Genomic DNA, 16,531 nt, shown 5'->3' with positions numbered 1-16,531 from the left:
AAGCGGCTGGTTCCGAGTGACCGTGGGCCTTGGGAAGGAGCCTGGCAGCCTTCTCGTGTTGGTGCCTCAGCTCGGGAAACAGGGATGCCTATGTGGCTGATGTAGCTGCGGCGGAAACTCCTGCAGTTACCGTCTTGCTTTCCAAAGCTACTCTGATGATCTCATCAGTCAAATTCTGCTGAAATAAAAGCTAATGGCTCAGCTGAGATGTGTCCGTGGCAGCTTGGCACGAGCGGTGGGGTTTCAACAAACTTTACTGGAGCAAACCAGTGTTCCACTCAAGCTGCTGTCGGAGTACATCAGGATACGACTGGGAAAGGTCATGTGTGTTCCAGCAAGCTGGGATTTTCTCCTTGTCGGAACCGCGTGGGTTTAGGTGTTTTGTGTGAGTGCAGCAGGACAGCACGAAGAGTGGTTCTGTCTCAAGGAGCGAGTGAATCCTGCCTTCCTGCAGACTTACTTGTTTTGTTTTCTTGACGTTTGGGAACATGTCAGCTGTAAACCAAACTCCTTCTGTAGCTGGGACATTGCACATGGCTGTTGTGACGGGCTCCGCGGCGTCTGCGAAGGTGCACGTTCAGGCTCCAGCCATTTCCAAGGTCTCTGTCAGATAACTTATTGTAATGGAAGTTGAAGCTAACGAACAAATGTTGATTAGCTTGGTATCATCTCATGTGGGAGTGGAGACAGCAGCAGCAGTTAATTGTTCTTCCCACAGCCCAGGCTGACCATGCTCCCTTTCTTACTGGAGCTTGCTAGGGCAGCCTGTCCTTCCCAGCCCTCTCATCTCTGGAGCAGTTGGGCGTCCACAGACATGTCTTACCCTCTGCCTGTGTTGAGGGAAGGTCGCCCTTCCCTTCAGAATGGAGCACTGCAGGAACAGAAAGCTCAGTTCCTTCAGCCGAGGAGTTGAGATGATTTTCCCTCCAGCTCACCACCCTTCAGCCAAACGTCACCTCTTGCCCCCTGCCTTGCTAAAGCACAGATGGTTTGAATGGGGGCTGATGTCTGCCAGCTCCATGGTCTCCTTAAAATCAGCTTTTTCTGGGCAGGGAAGGACTACCCTTCCTTGAGACCCCTTAGCATGGCTTTGGAGATAACCAGGCCTTTTGTTTTAGGCCATCTAAAATAGTCTGTGGAACGTCCTTTTTGAAAAAGGCTGAAAAACTAGAATGAATACGATATCTGCTATAGAACATGGGATGCTGTTTCAGGTTTTTTAAACTTAAAAATTGTTAAAATTTTGTTCTGGTTTGGTTTTGCTTGTCAACTTGGCGTCGGTCCTGGGGTTTAAGCAAGTTTGCGCAGAGCTGGAAACAGCAAAGTTTTGTGCTTTTGCCACTCGGGTCTTCTGGTGCTGAACTGCACCTGGATCTACCCTGCCTCTTCAGAAAGAGATCCCAGAGGCTGGGAAGGGGTCGATGACTTACAAAGCACGTATGACCTGATTTCACCCGAACACTCTCTTCGCCTTTCGAGTTGGTGGGCTGGCAGAAGGGCAGAGGCACAATAGCGAGGCTTTTAAATGATTTTGCTTTGTCCACTAGACAGGAGAGAGCAAATTTCTGCTTTGTCTTTCTGAGCCTTTTCCCCTCTTCTGCTTCCCCAGTTTGGTTCCGGGCAGTCCCCTTCCCCAGCCATGGCACTAAGCAGAAAATCTGCCCGCGATGTTAACACAAACCGTCACGATTTGAGGGGCTGGGTTTTGTTTTCACTGAAGCCATCAGTTTTACTGCTGCGTTTTTATTATCCTGAGAGGTTTGAGTGCAGCTTGATGAGACTGTGAACAGGAGCAGATTCGGGGGATGGATTCACTGCCGTTTGTTGGCCACCTGCAATAAAAATGTCCGTCCCAGGTGGCTGTGGGGGCTCGTAACGTGGTTCTGGAAGGAGCTTAACCTGAGCTGGCTCAGGCATCTGCTGCAGCACATCCTACTTGTGCCAGTTTCTTGTTTCTGAAGATTAATCTAGAAGAGCTTATTTTAAGATTTAAAAAGATTTATTTTAACATTTTTTTTAAGATAAAACTCATCCTGTTGGGAAGAAGAAAATGTTATTTCCAGCCAAAGGGGCTATTGAGGTTTTTGGCTACAATGAGAGGTTAATTTTTGTAGATCCTTGGTTTTTGCTCTTAATATTTGAATGTAGTTACAGGTGCTTTTTGCATTATGAAGGGGAGAGTTGGCTTTGGTGCAAAACTGTGCATTAAATTCAAGATATTCACTGCTATTTTCAGTATTTTTGTTATTTGGCATTACTGCCTGACGAAACGTCCCGGATTTCTTTCAGGATTACGTTTCTGGGAGTTGCTGTTTAACCATGTTTGCCAGTTGGGAATTACCTGAAGACCTCTTGCGTGCCACAAAATACTGAAGTCGTGGAATTTGTTTTGGTAAGTAAAATAAGCACATGATGCATTTGAACGGCTCTTGTTCTTACGTGTTCTCCTCCCAACTGCCCCACTAACAGGGCTTTGCCTCTAATGTTCGTGCATGTTTGAAGGGCTGGGCTGGCTCCAGAGCTGACTTCTCCGTCTGCCATCGAGGGCTTTGGGTATTTGCCATCAGGTTTGTAGCTGTTCTCAGGCCTTCCTTCCACATAGGACAGCTGAGACACTTTGGTGGTGTTACCCCTCTTTAATGGCAAAGTTTGAAGTTCCAGATATGGGAACTACCCCCAGCTAAGTTGTTTCAGAGGAAATTTTACTGCACGTATACTTGTACATATTCTTTTGTATGATAACAGTGATTCTTAATCTTACTTTAAGGGCTCCTTGTGTAACAATATGACACTTCTCTAGAGTTTGTTCAAAAGTCTTGTGTATTTTTGCCCAGACCAGTTACACCATCTCCACTCTCTGTGGCTGTGTCTACCCGCACTTTAGTCAGGCCTTTGAGCCGTTCCCCACAGCATTCTGCTGGAGAAACTGGATGCTCCTGGCTTGGACGAGTGTCCTCTTCACCAGATAAAGAACTGGCTGCCAGGCCCAGCGAGTGGTGGGGAATGGAGTCAAACCCAGCTGGTGGCTGGTCACCAGTGGTGTCCCCCAGGGCTCAGTGTTGGGGCCAGTTCTCTTTACCATCCTTATCAACGGTCTGGATGAGGGGATCGAGGGCACCCGCAGTCAGCTGGCAGAGGACACCAAGCTGGGTGGGTGTGTCGATCTGCTTCGGGAGGCTCCACAGAGGATCTGGACAGTCTGAATCAATGGGCTGAGGTCAACAGTATGAAATTCAACAAGACCAAGTGCGGGGTCCTGCCCTTGGGCCACAGCAACCCCCTGCAACACTCCAGAGTGCAGTGGAAAGGAAAGGGACCTGGGGGTGTTGGTGACAGCAGCTGGAGAGGAGCCAGCAGCGTGCCCAGGTGGCCAAGAAGGCCAACAGCATCCTGGCTTGTACCAGCACTGGTGTGACCAGCAGGAGCAGGGCAGGGATTGTCCCCCTGTACAGGGGGCACTGGAGAGGCCACACCTCAAATCCTGGGCTCAGTTTTGGCCCCGAAGAAAGACACTGAGGTGCTGGAATGTGTCCAGAGAGGGACAATGAAGCTGCTGCAGGGTCTGGAGCACAATGCACTGAGGAGCAGCTGAGGGACTTGGAGGAGTTGAGTTTGGAGAAAAGGAGGCTCAGGGGGGACCTTCTGACTCTCAACGACCTAACAGGAGGTTGAAGCGGGGTGGAGGTTGGTCTCTTCTCCCCAGGGAAAGTGACAGGACAAGAGGAACCAGCCTCAAGTTGTTCCAGGGGAGGTTGAGGTTGGCCCTGAGGAACAATTTCTGTCCCGTTGGGGTTGTCCCAGCCTGGCCCAGGTTGCCCAGGACAGTGGTGGAGTCCCCATCCCTGGAGGGGTTTCCCAGCCGTGTGCAGGTGGCGCTGAGGGACAGGGCTCAGTGGGGACCTGGCAGTGGTGGGGGAATGGTTGGACTCGAGGAGCTTAAAGGAATCTTCCAACCAGAAGGATTCAGTGGTTCTGTGATTTGTTCATAGGATGGTTGTGTGTACCCAATGGTCAGATTTAATGGGCTCCAAGATGCTGGGAGCAGCAAAACGCTTAAAACGGGTGTAAGAGGATAATACACTGTTAACAAACCTGCAGTAAAACTGTGTTAGAATCAGGGTGTTTCTGGGTTTTATCGGTTGCACATTTTAAAACCTGCCTGTGGGGTGTGTATGTTCTGTATGACCAGTTTTCTCCATGGTATTCCTCCTCCATCCCTGTCCTGAAAAACTTAATAAATACCTTTGTGTATTTTCTCACCAGCACCTGAAACAAAGGGAACAAGAAAACTTTCAAGTGTGTTATTCAGGATATGCTTCTTTTTCAGGTTCCCCCCACCTCATTCCCCCCTCCCCCCATTAAGTTGTTTGAAAACTATTTTTCAGTGAGGACAGAAGCAAAGAGTGTTCCATGTCGTTCGGAAATGATGTTGCTGCTGCTGTCAGATTTTTTTCTCAAGGGGCTTGGTGATCTTATTTCTGGGTTGATTTTTCTTCTTCCCTGCTGCAGCTTTAAGTCATGGTCAGCATGAAGCCAAGGACCCTGCTCCATACCAACTTCCCCCTCTGCTAGTGAGGGCTGTCAGTCCATCCTTCCTTCTGCTCTCACCCTTTCTGGTCTTGCATGTAATTTGAAGAGTTCTTTTCCAGGTGTAGAGCAGGATTTTAGTACTTTGTATTTAAATGGGTTCTGTGCATATTTGTTTTGAGAGGGGGCATGTTCTGGGGTGAGAGCGGTTGTGAAAGTGTTTGTTCTGAGTTGTCTGAAATGTGTAAACAGCTTGTAAATCGATAGACCGTGGTGCAGAACACCTGGGGCAGGATGAGCCTTGTTTTGGTTTACTCACTTGGGATCAGTCGAGCGGATCTGGGGATGATGATACCAGGATACCAGCTGGTTGGGTTTTGGAGTTTTTCCCTTTCTTTGTTTCTTTTCACCCCAGAGACCCACAGTTCCATGTGGTGGTGCTGGTGCTCCAGGGCCTGCTGGGTTTCCAGTGTTCCACTGCTCCCCAGTCAGCACCACGGGCTGTTTCAGGTTTTGCTGTGATCTCATCTTTCCCAGGGACTGGACCAGATTTTCCAAGCACTGCCCGGTCACGTGGTGCTGGGTTTGTCGTGCTGGCTTCTTTTACTGTCAGGGCTGTTTGGGGGGGATGACACACCATGTGACAAACTGCCTTCTGGGTTCCCTGTGTTGTGCGGGGGGACTCGGCTGCCTGCCAGCCCAGAACTATCCCACGTAACTCTTCCTCCAGAGGGTCTCCGTCTCGCACAGTTTAGTTATGGTGTTGCCCACGCGTGGAGTGTACCCGGGAGCCCGGGGTGTGCCCTGTACCCCGCAGTTTGGACCCTCTGGTCTTTGTGGGCCATCCCCTGCCCCCACGCGATGCTGCAGGTGCATCTTGGTTATGAGTCTGTTGTCTGGCTAGTTGTCCCCTCTTACTTCAGTCAGATATGTTTCATAATTAGACTGTACCAAATAAGACCCACTTTCTACTAAACGGGCAGAACTCTTCTGTGCCACAGTAGCCTGTCCCAGGCCAGGTTCCTGGGTAGGTGGTTGCCACGTGGCAGCACTGGACTTTATCTGAGTTTCCAGAAATGATTGTGTAATGGGAAATATTAGATTGGAAACGGTAAAATGTCGGGGTGCAGGAGCAGGAAGGAGGCCGTGCCTGCTCTCTGAACGGTGGATGACTCTTGGGGACATTTGTGTGCTGCCACGTGGGCATGAAAGCTCAAGTTCCTGCACAGTGCTGGGGTTACGCCGATCAGTTCACGTGTGGCTCTTACTCAGCAGAGATGTTCTGTAGCGTGCTGGGAGTTCACCTCCTCTACAGGAGTTGTTGAATGACCAGAGTTTTACCCGTATGTGCTTGTGCTAAGGGCTTTTTGGGTTTATGTGGAAGAGTGTTGAGTGAAGGCACATGCTAATTATGGTCACGTGCTGGCTCGTGATTTATGGATGTCAACCCTATAACCAGAAGATTACAGAATTTGTTACGACGAGGGATGCAGCTGGGATTCATTTGGTTCGAGATGGACGACGTGCTGTGCTCTGCCCAAAGAGGAAGATTTCACAGATCATTGCTTCCTCCTGTCATACTTGAGGTAAATTATACCTGAATGTAGGAACAGACTGAACTGCTGTGTTTGAGTGGGAGAGAGGGGAAGCTGCATGTAGCAGAGATCCTTGAGAAGCATAATGTGGAAAAAAAAATGAAAGGGAGCTGTAGCTACGTGTTCTTATCCAGAAAATAAAATATGAAGCTCAATCTTTTTTCTTAACTCAGGCTTTCCCTGCAGTCCCATGATTTTCTGAGTCAAATGAAACAAGGCTTGTGGTCCTTTGGGGTTGAGCAAACTACATTTTAATAGTGTTCATGAAGGGCCGTAATTTCAACAAATGCTGTCAGGTTCTGGCACGTTAAGGTGCGTTTGGTGGAATCTGGTCTAAACTGCAGCATTTCCATTAAGTCTTTAAGCACGGTTTAGGCAGTCTTTGCTCTTTAACAGAGGAGATGGATGATTCCAACACTTCGTTTAAAAAAAGATCTGAAGTGTTTGTGTTCTTACAGAAGAATTTTTATTCCTTTGGTGTCAGGGATTGTCAGGTGTGCTCATGTTTCGTGCTGCAAGTGGAACGCCCCATCGCTTCCAAGAATTGTGCTTTTTCAACCCCTAAGAGCCTGTATGTTAAGCTGAGATTTCTCTCCCCGAAGAACTTACTTAAGATTTTCTGAAAAATGATTTTATATGTAATTTTCTTCAAAATATAGTGCTTGTATTTCACAGGATGCTTGCTTTGTTCAGTGCACAGAATAGCTGTGCCTGGCTGTTAAAAAGATGATTTGTGTAGGACTCCAAACTCCTTTCTCCCTGAAGTCAGTGTGTGGAGTGAATGGTGTAGGAATGCGGAAGGAGAAGGGGTTCTCTCCTGGTTGGTGTAAAGCCAGCTCTGGTAAGGAAGGTCCCTGTCCAAGAAATTAGGCGTGAAAACCCATTAGAACAGCTTTGCACATGTGCCTATTAATTGTCATTCCCATTTTCTGGACACCTGACATGGGACTGAGTAGTTTAACTTAATGAACGTGCCAAACTCTCCGACTGCGGTTTAGACACAGAGCTGAGCAGCAAAGAGGCTGGGGGGAAAAGGAGATTTAATTGTCTCTGTGTTCACCTGATAATGAGTTTAAACATTTTTGTCTCTATTGCCCATGTTTAAAATTTCCGTGGTAAAGGTAAGTAACTTCTGAAAGCAGTTACTTTCACAGATCGGTGACTGTGAAACAGCTTTACTCACTTTCTGCTGCAGGGCTACAGAGGAGCCTGTGAGACAAAACCAGCTTTGTTTTAATCCAAGGTTTGAGTTGCGTCAGAGAATGACGGTCTGGTGCTGCAGTATGAGGAGAGTAACTGTATATAAAATAGGTGATTGTTCATTTGTGCCATCAGCCTGCCCAGGGCAGGAGCCAAACCCCCGTAGTTTGTAAAATCACAGTGTAACTGTGTAGGGAGAGGCCTGACCAGGAGCTGGTGGCAGTCTGTGACTGCCAAGTCCTTGTTTTTCATTTGTGTTATCGTCCCTTTGGCGATGTTATGCGAATGCGCTAACTGTGTAGAGCGGAGTCTGAGCTTGTCTCACACAGTTACAGTATTTATTAGAAAAGGCTGTTTTCTGGCCAGTATCTGCTGCTCACCTTCAGCCTCAGAGCTGTGTTTTTAATTTGTGTTGGGAACTTGAACCTGTGCCAAACCCCAGTCTGGATCCTATTCGAGGGCACGTCGACCTGAGCTAAAGGTTTCGGGTGGCTTGTGCTGAATACCGACAGCTTTGGAGTTACGAGGTCCTGACAGTCCTGGCTGTGGAATTGATTTGTCTCTGGCAGCGGTGGTCAGGAGCAGGTCTCTGGTTTGGTTCTGGTGTCAGCTTTGGCTGTTGGTGCAGCTGGTTTCAGTCTTCTAGCGATACTTGCAAAGCGTGGGGTGTGAGGAGAGAGGCCTCGCCCGGAGGAGTTTGTGCCATAGCCCTCGTAAGGGCTTGTGCTCGAGTGGGAAAGTGTGTATCTTGGCCAAACACTGGTGGTGTTCTCCATGGCCGTAAGGATAACTGCCACAGGCTGTACCACTGTACACGTAACAGCTGAGACTGCTGTCCTGTCCAGGAAAATCAATTGCAAGGTCTAGACATTTGACAAAGTACAAAACATGAGGTGTGTGACTTGGTTCACTGAATTCCATCTTATCCAGGCTCCACAGGGGCGTGGGGGGAGTTGTGGGCCAGCACAGGGGCGGCAGATTCCAGGTCGTGCTGTGCATGAGCAGCTGAAAACACCTCTGCCTTTACAGCCTGTTAGCCGGAGGCGTGGTGTGCTGCGATGTCCCTGGATGGGGGCACAGGATCCGTCCAGTGCTAAACTCCTCCCGGCACAGCTGCGCTGTGGCTTTCGCCCTGCTTTGCTGGACAGAGGAACGCCTGCGGCATCTGCAGCCCCCAGAACCCTGCTGCGGGGTGTCCCTGTCTCCCTGAAGTCCAAGTGCTGCTGCGAGTCTCCCAGTTCCCTGGTACTGCAGGGTGGCTGCTGGGTGCTCGGTTCTCCTCTCTATGGTATGGAGAGGAATGGAATTGATTTTTCTTCTTTTTTTCTTTTCCCCCCTCTACCTTCCTTTCTCCCTGACTATGGTTTAGGTCAAGTGGAATACTTCTGCAGCTCTGAGCAGCAGGATTCTGCCAGGAATCTGTTTGTTCATCTGTTTGTTCTGGTGGGCCATCTGCGTGGACACTGCAATGGCTGCTGGTTTCGAAGTCGCACAGTGTGTCTCACAGACCCCAGCACTGGGTCACCCGGTAGGTTTTTCTGTCAATGATCTTATGTGCCTTTGAAAGCAGTTGTTAAGTGTTACACGCTTCTGACTATACTTATTATAATTCTTTCTTTACCTTTCAAGCATCATCTTAATGCCTGACAGGCTCCCAGTGTTGGGAACAATGGTTTTGGATGGTCGACCGAACTTGAAAGACACATATGCCTCCTTGTACTCCTCAGCGATGGAAGACTTGGAGGCAGATTTTGATTCAGGACTGGAGGAAGATGAACTGAAACAGGAGGCTGCTCCTGAGGATTCCACGATCTTTGTAGCTTTCCAAGGAAATATAGGTGACAGAGACTTTGAGCAGAAGCTAGATGTCATACTGGAGAATGTGCCTGGCCTTTTACACATGGGTAATGTACCTCCCTGTGTTCTTCAACTGTCCTTTGTTTATCTGTTTTTTTATTATATTTATGATATTTATTTATGTAGTCGGGGTGCTTGTACAAAAAACCCCTCAGATTATATTGGTTTCAACTTACTTATTTTGTAGTAAGATTTGTTGGGGTTATTCTTAGTGAATTTGGGAGCTGCTTTTCTCAGAGACACAGAGTACAAGTTTCTGCAGTTGTTCATTCTTCAAAACTGATCTAATTAGTGAGTTGGTTTATTCTTATTCAGTTCCATGTTTCACTGGCTTCCTTTCCCTTTCATTTCCCCCCATTACACAGTGCTGTGTTATATGACAGTGAAAACAGGTTTGTCCATGCAGGAGGTGTTTTCGTTACCAAAACCCTGCAGTTTGGACCACAGCGGGTCATCTGAGAGCAGGTTCACTCTTGAGTCAGTTCAGGACGTTACTGCCCCTTTGCTGCATTGAGCCACACCACTGGATTTGTATTGTGGGGGTGGGGGGATGGGGGGTGGGATGGAATGGGGATGTGGAGTGCCCTCCCGTACCCCTGTGTGCCCACCGTGGTCTGGGGACAGAGGTGTAGCTAGTGAGTGGTAACAGACTTCCAGGACAAAACCCTCTTTTCCAGCCCATCAGATGTGGAGAAAGGTCTGTCCGTGGTCGTCTTTGCAAAGGGCCTCACGATGATTCCACAGAGCCGCCGGGTTCTGCAGTCTCGCTGGTACCAGTGCAGCCTGTCTCAGCAGACAGCCTTCCCTTGGGAAGGGTCACTGTGCCTGGATCGATCCCTCCCCAGCACCGGTTTCCCGGTATGCCCCTCATCTGGAGTTACTGGAACACTCAGGTTAAGAGCCTGATTTCTTGCCATCAGTGCAGTCTGCTGCAGGAAGAGGGAAGACCAGGCAGGCTGCCTGACCAGTGGTGGCAGGAGCACAGAACCAGAAGAGCTCTGGGGACTGGGACCACCACAGCAGCGCTGATCTGGCATGGCATGGTGTCCCGTAACTGCAGTCTAGAAGCCACGTTGCTGCCCACGTTCTCTCTCTCTCTCCCTCTTTCTGCTGTCTGTGAGCAAGCTTTTCCTGATGACAACAGGCCGCTGTCCCACCCGCTGCTCTTCCATCACGTGGGCTTTTGAAATCTCACTGTGCAGCATGAAATCTGCCTGTCTCCGTCAGGCAGTCTCTGTGTTTGAACAAACTGATTTTCTAGATGAGGTCTTAAAATGTTTGTTGCATGGTTTATTTTTTCGACAGTGTAAAATACCTTTTCAGAAAAACATCCCGTGACTTCTGAGTAACTGAACTGAATTTCTTTGTCACTTGGTTCTTTTCCTTTTGTTTTGTCCAGTTGTGTTCTGTGGGGTCTGGCATCAGCTCTTGGGGTCCTTGCCATTACGTTCTTCATCAGGGAGATGAAGAAGCTCGGATAAGACAAAAATGCTATCAGAAGTACAGCTGGTTTGAGCTGTATCTTACAAACAGTTGGAAGCAGAGATAGTTACTGGTGTAAAGGGAAATGTGTTCATACGGTAGATGAATTGCACAGTATATGAAGGGGAACAATTCAAACTACAGCTGTATGGAGGCGCCTTTGTTACATGGAGGCATCTGCATGCTGGGTTTGTTATCAATATTAATGGCAGGATTTCTAAAGATGAATCAGATTCCAGCAAAAAGCAAATTTTAAAAACCAGTGTCAAATTCATTTGAGAATTCCACGTGTGACAGGTTATTTAAACTGGTTCATAGCAAATTAGTATATTTGGAATCACCATCATCATCATCATGGCTTGGCTTTGTGAACGAAGATCTGGGAAGGGCTTTTCCCATGCTCACTGCAAGCGATGCGTGCACCCTTCGGGGCTGCGCGGTGGATTGTTTAGGTGAGGCGCAGCGTGCGCAGAACTGGCTCCACCCTTTACACCTGAGGTTCATCTGCCAGGACCTGGCGAGCTTGGACGGTGACAGCGAAGTCCTCGGGTCGTAGGTTTGGTTAGAGTGTCCTTCCCTTAGATGATGGATGATCCTTACAAGGCTAAACGAGCTCCATCTGCCCGGGTTTAGAGTCAGAGCTGTCCTTCTCCTAGGATGGTGCCCGAAGGCTGGTGAGCCCATCCTGCCCGTGGACACACTGTGTCTGACCCTTCAGCTGAGACCTGTCTGGCCTGGGAGACCCCACCGGAGGCACATGCCACCACCAGCACAGCTCTCAACCTCACAAGGGCACGCAAGCTCCTTCCCCACGGCAAGGGGGTGCTCGTGATGTGAGGTTAGTAAATAGCATTGGTATAGGCTTAGCAGATGCAGTGTCTGAGAAAGGAGAAGCTCGGGCAATAATATCTAGAAATACCGAAGCTGATAGTGCGATTTTTGTGTGGAAAATATCGGCACATTTGTAACAGTAAAGAGGGGAATGTTCGCAGAAGGAGCAACCTCCACAGAAGGAGGTATTAAAACTACGCCTGTCATGTTTGCAGCCGTTTTACAGGTAGGAGGAGGATGAATTTAATAACACCATGACTGTAGCAGCAGAAGGGACTTGGTGAATTAGGTGAAGAAATGAGATTCCAGAACAGGAGTGAGTTACTGGCATTCTGAAATGACACGCTCTTCGAATGGAACACGCCAAGGGTCTCAGTGGAAGGACTGGCTGGGTAACGTTTGGGCCAGCACTTCCTGCGCTCACAGGGACTTCCTTTTCAGGAAGCTGGAAACTGGGAGCTTATAAACCTGTATTGGGAACAAATTTTTCATTATCCTTACATGCATTTTGTAGCAATAATTTTGTTAGGTGCCACTTCAGGTAGAAATCCGTCCAGGGTGACTGACCTACCGTTCTGCTAATTCCCACCTGATACTTTTAAAACAACTACCTAGAAACACTCATATGTAGAGCAGGTTGACAGAAAACCTGCAACTCAATAATTTGCATGTCTTTTAAGACACTGCTTTTTTTGCAGTGAATTGAACGTACCTTTTCAGAAAAACTAAACAATGTGGTAGAGGTTTATGAAATCCTGCTAGGATCACTGGCACTGGTCTAACAAAAGAAATGGTTTCATGAGCATTTGTAGAGCAAATACTTCAAGAATAAGTTTCATTCTTGCAGTCAGTGTTTCCACACACCCGTCTGGTTCACTAACAGATTTGCTAAATCTCTTTTATTAGATAATCTCATCTTCCCGAAGTTTATCCACAGAACGGTTCAATTTGTGAGTCGTGTTCTGCAGTGCTTTTGTTGGCTGTTGTGGTGGTTATCACTCGGGTGGTTTTTATGTTGCTGCTTTCTGGAGGATGCCGGCAGAGGTTTGGCAGTGCTGGTTACTCTGCGCCTGTGCTGGAGGAATCTCCTATGCCTGAGACTGACCGCTCAGGATCTTAAAAGCCAGATCAGTTTCTTCAGTTGTGGGGTTTTTTTACCAAGTTGTATCATCATACATGTTTGAAAACTGCCTTTGCGCTGACTTGGACTGTTTTTCTTTTAAGAATCCAACCAGCTGAAACTGCAGAAGATAGAGCCATGGAACAGTGTCCGCGTCACCTTCAACATACCCCGCGAGGCTGCTGAGCGGCTGCGAATTCTGGCTCAGAATAATAACCAACAGCTTCGTGACCTGGGAATTCTCTCTGTTCAAATTGAAGGTATTTGCACCCAACTGGCTTCCAAAGGCATTAAGCAAAGATTTAAGTTTCCTCAGGGAGTTATTTTTGTGTACTGGTTAATCTGCAAAACTTTTGAATAAGTGATGTGGAGAATGACTTCAGAGAAACGGTTGCTCAAGGCTCTCATTCTTTCAGGAATAGGTTTAATCGCAGAAAGGGTGGCTGAAAATCCTCTGAGCATCAGGAGACCTCCTGGAACATGGGTTTGACTGTTAGCTAGCAAAATGTGTCTTCTTTTTCCCCTAATTGTTTCATATGAAGCTTTCTTAAAAACAAATTTTCAGTGGATTTCACAACGAAAATGTCCATCTGGACCTCAGGATGAAACCAAGAGCATTTAATGCCTGTCGTGGTGGGTTTTTTCTTAAAACTGAAATCCAGAAGCTGAGCGTAGGATATAACTGTCGTTCTGAAGTTAAGGGCAGCATAGGTGAAATTTGTTCTTCCTTCCTTGACGTCTTTTAACTGTTGATTTGAAAATGCCTGTGCGGAGCTTTGCCATGCGTCACTCGGTTCACCCAGACTGTGCATTACTTTTAGGGGAAGGTGCCATCAATTTAGCATTGGCTCAGAACAGGAGCCAGGATGTCCGGATCAACGGGCCCCTGGGAGCGAACAACGCAGTGCGAATGGAGACAGGGTTTCCCATGCAAGGGGGACAAGGTAAATGCCTTTGGCTTTGATTTGTTTAGCTTTAGATGCTTTGAAATTTGTTACTAAGCTTGACGTAAAGTGTCCCTGATGATAGCAGTCATCGTCAGCAGAGTTACAGCAGCCGTTTTAACCACACCGCGTCTCCTGGCGTGTAAACCATGGAGCTGACTGCGGTTTGTCCACAAGCATCAGAGTGATCTGGGTGGGGCAGGATGGATGGTCTGCCTGGGGGTTTTTTGAGGGTTGGGTGATTTGGGGTTTTGTTTTGTGTGTTTGTGGGGTTTTTTTTACATCAAGACTTTTAAACAAATGAGTTGAGTGTGGTATAGTGAGTTTACTCTGAAACGTGCACAAATCATCATCATGGTTATCTGTTTAGGAAAAGGAGCATAAGCCTTTATCCAGTGTACAAAAATAAACTGGTTTAGATTAAATCCATTTCAACTGTGGGAAGGACAGGGCGTTGAGGTTGTTAGTCTCTCTTTATTTTCTGATAAACTTTTGAGATCTGATCATAGAGAATTAATTTTTGTGGAGACGTGTGGTTTTATTAAACTCTAATTTTAGAGCATTGTATATACAAAATCTGCAAAAGTCAGATTTTATGAAGAGCAAAAAGAAAGCTACTCTGTAATTTGTTTTAATAGCTGAATCGTAAGGTAAAATAAACTAATTAGTAAATGGGATTTAAAGCCATTTAAACTGGGAGCATTTTTCATCAGAGTTAATCTGAGATGTGTTCGTGGCTGTCAATGAGAAGGGACGGAAAGAACATTTCGCCTCTGCAGAAGCCTGATTAAAGAGCAGTTAAATCATTGTGCTTGGCAAGGAATGTAGAACAGCTCGGGAAAGGTTTGCTTTGGAAGCGGCTGCTCTCCTCTTCACCGATGGGCAGGAGCTTCACTGCCTGCCTGCAGGTCACTGGGGTAAATAGAACAGCGATAGAACCGACAGGCCAGCACACAACCCGTGGCGGCAAACAGCAGCCCGTGGACGTGGGACACTGAAGGTTTTCCCTCTTACTCGGTTACTTGCTAGTCCATCCGTTACTTTCTAGTACCAGGCTTTGCAAATCCCTCAGTGCATGTACAGCTTCAATACAGTCTGGTCAGTCAGTGACCTTAGTGGCATGTCAGGCTCAAATAATTCAGGAGTTGGTAGCGTTCCCTTCCACAACCTTCTACACAGAGGTTTGGTGCTAAAGGAAAAGCTTCAGCATGATCTTACCGTGTTTGTTTTATAGCAGGGAATCTGAGTTTTCAACAGAGATATGTCCTCAGGTTATTACAGACAAACCATTCTAACAGTCTAAAGAAACGTTGATTAACAAATATCTTTTTCTTGTAAAAAAAAAGAAAAAAGAACTCCGAAGTTGTTCTTCATGTAGAAAATGCAAGACTTGATAATTTTTATTTTTGTTTTTAAAGGTTTAATAAGAATGAGCAATGCTGCAGCTGTCATGATGTCCCAGAGTGGAACTGTGCCCTCCTCTATGGTGGCAAGTGGTGCTAGTGCTGAGCTGCAGCCAAGAACACCTCGGCCCTCCTCACAGCCAGGTGGTAATTGAGTCACAGTACTGACCTGAAAATATGTTGAGTTTTTCTGCTTCAGAACACAGGCTTGAGTGTGGGCTCCTGCGAGCACTCCGGAACTGGCCTGGGGTGTTTCCCCTGCCCACTCCAGGAGTCACTCTTCGTGTGGAACCCTCCCTGCCCCAATGATGTGGGTGCCACCAGCTCGCTCGGTGTTTCGTGGCAGTGTGCTGAGCAGTGGCAGTGGTGGTTTTGCAGTAGAACTGTAGCGACTGAGCTTTTTGTTCAGACACAGGGAAGAGGAGGGTTGGTTGAATGAGGCTGATGTCTCCAGTAGGAAGCAACGCACCAGACTGCGCGCACGTGCTGTTCAGGCGGGGCAGATAGGCTGGAAGTGTGACTGTTTAGGATTTATTCTTCACAATTCTGCCAGTACAAGTCACTTGCATTTGGGGACAACAGAAAGAGAAGAGGTTATTACTTGTCCCTCCATAAAATAGTGGCAGTACTCTCCAGTTTCAGTAGATCTCTGCAGCATTTACTTACAGACAGCATTTTTCATAAGTGTTTTAAATATTCTGGGAATATTAGTTTATGATACTACCTTAACTCCTCATTAATGCCACTTTTTTAATGGTAGGAATAATAACCCCAGCAAAGGGGTTGTATGTACAAACCGGGAGACGAGAGGCCTGAAAGCAGCGTGCAGTTTTGGGCACCTCAATCTATGAAGGACGTCAAACTATTCGAGTGCGTCCAGAGGAGGGTGACCAAGATGGTGAAAGGTCTCGAGGGCAAGACTTACGAGGAGCGGCTGAGGTCACTTGGCTTGTTCAGCTTGGAGAAGAGAAGGCTGAGGGGTGCCCTCATCGCAGTCTACACCTTCCTCAAGGGGGGCAGCGGAGGGGGAGTTGCTGATCTCCTCTCTCTGGTGACCAGCGATAGGACACGAGGAAATGGAATGAAGCTGCGTCAGGGGAAGTTCAGATGGGACGTTAGGAAAAGGCTCTTCACTGAGAGGGTGGTCAGTCCCTGGGTCAGGCTCCCCAGGGAAGCAGTCACAGCACCAAGCCTGGCAGAGAGCAAGGAGCAGGCAGTTCGACTTGTCCCTTCTAACCTGAGATGCTCTGATTCTGAGGGTGTAGAAAGCGAGCATTAGTCTGTAGCAACGGGCACTTTGGAGCTTGTTCTTTGCTTCGTTATAGAGGTTACAAATTGGTAAGGCTTGGCTTCTCAAGGTTCCCAGATTTTTTGAAAACTTTCAGAGCATTTTCTGTTCTGTCTGTTGGAGAAATTAAAACACCAGAGCATAAATTGTTATGCAGAGGAAGCAAATGCAAGCGATTTACCGTCTCTTGTTTTGGGGTGGGCTTTGTCTACAGCAGGCTATTTTTTTTTTTTTTTTTTTTTTTTTTTTTTTTTTTTCTTTTTTAATTGACAAAAGGGCCCCCC

At 47.5% G+C, this 16,531-nt stretch overlaps 1 protein-coding gene across 1 annotated transcript in view; it reads left to right on the top strand.

The window, feature by feature from the left end:
• Positions 1-8,991: 8,991 nt before the first annotated feature.
• Positions 8,992-16,531, top strand: part of NCOA6 (nuclear receptor coactivator 6) — a gene marked incomplete at its 3' end in the record, with an annotated part of 23,340 nt that continues 15,800 nt past the window's right edge. The window contains exons 1-4 of the mRNA XM_010131857.1: positions 8,992-9,226; positions 12,717-12,872; positions 13,434-13,556; positions 14,975-15,106. Coding sequence (XP_010130159.1) covers positions 8,992-9,226; positions 12,717-12,872; positions 13,434-13,556; positions 14,975-15,106 — 646 coding nt within the window. The remainder of the gene's footprint in view (positions 9,227-12,716; positions 12,873-13,433; positions 13,557-14,974; positions 15,107-16,531) is intronic.

The sequence above is a fragment of the Buceros rhinoceros genome, unplaced genomic scaffold (genome assembly GCF_000710305.1).
Source record: "Buceros rhinoceros silvestris isolate BGI_N320 unplaced genomic scaffold, ASM71030v1 scaffold2812, whole genome shotgun sequence".
Lineage (NCBI taxonomy): Eukaryota > Metazoa > Chordata > Aves > Bucerotiformes > Bucerotidae > Buceros > Buceros rhinoceros.
This window is presented reverse-complemented; position numbering and strand designations above follow the sequence as displayed.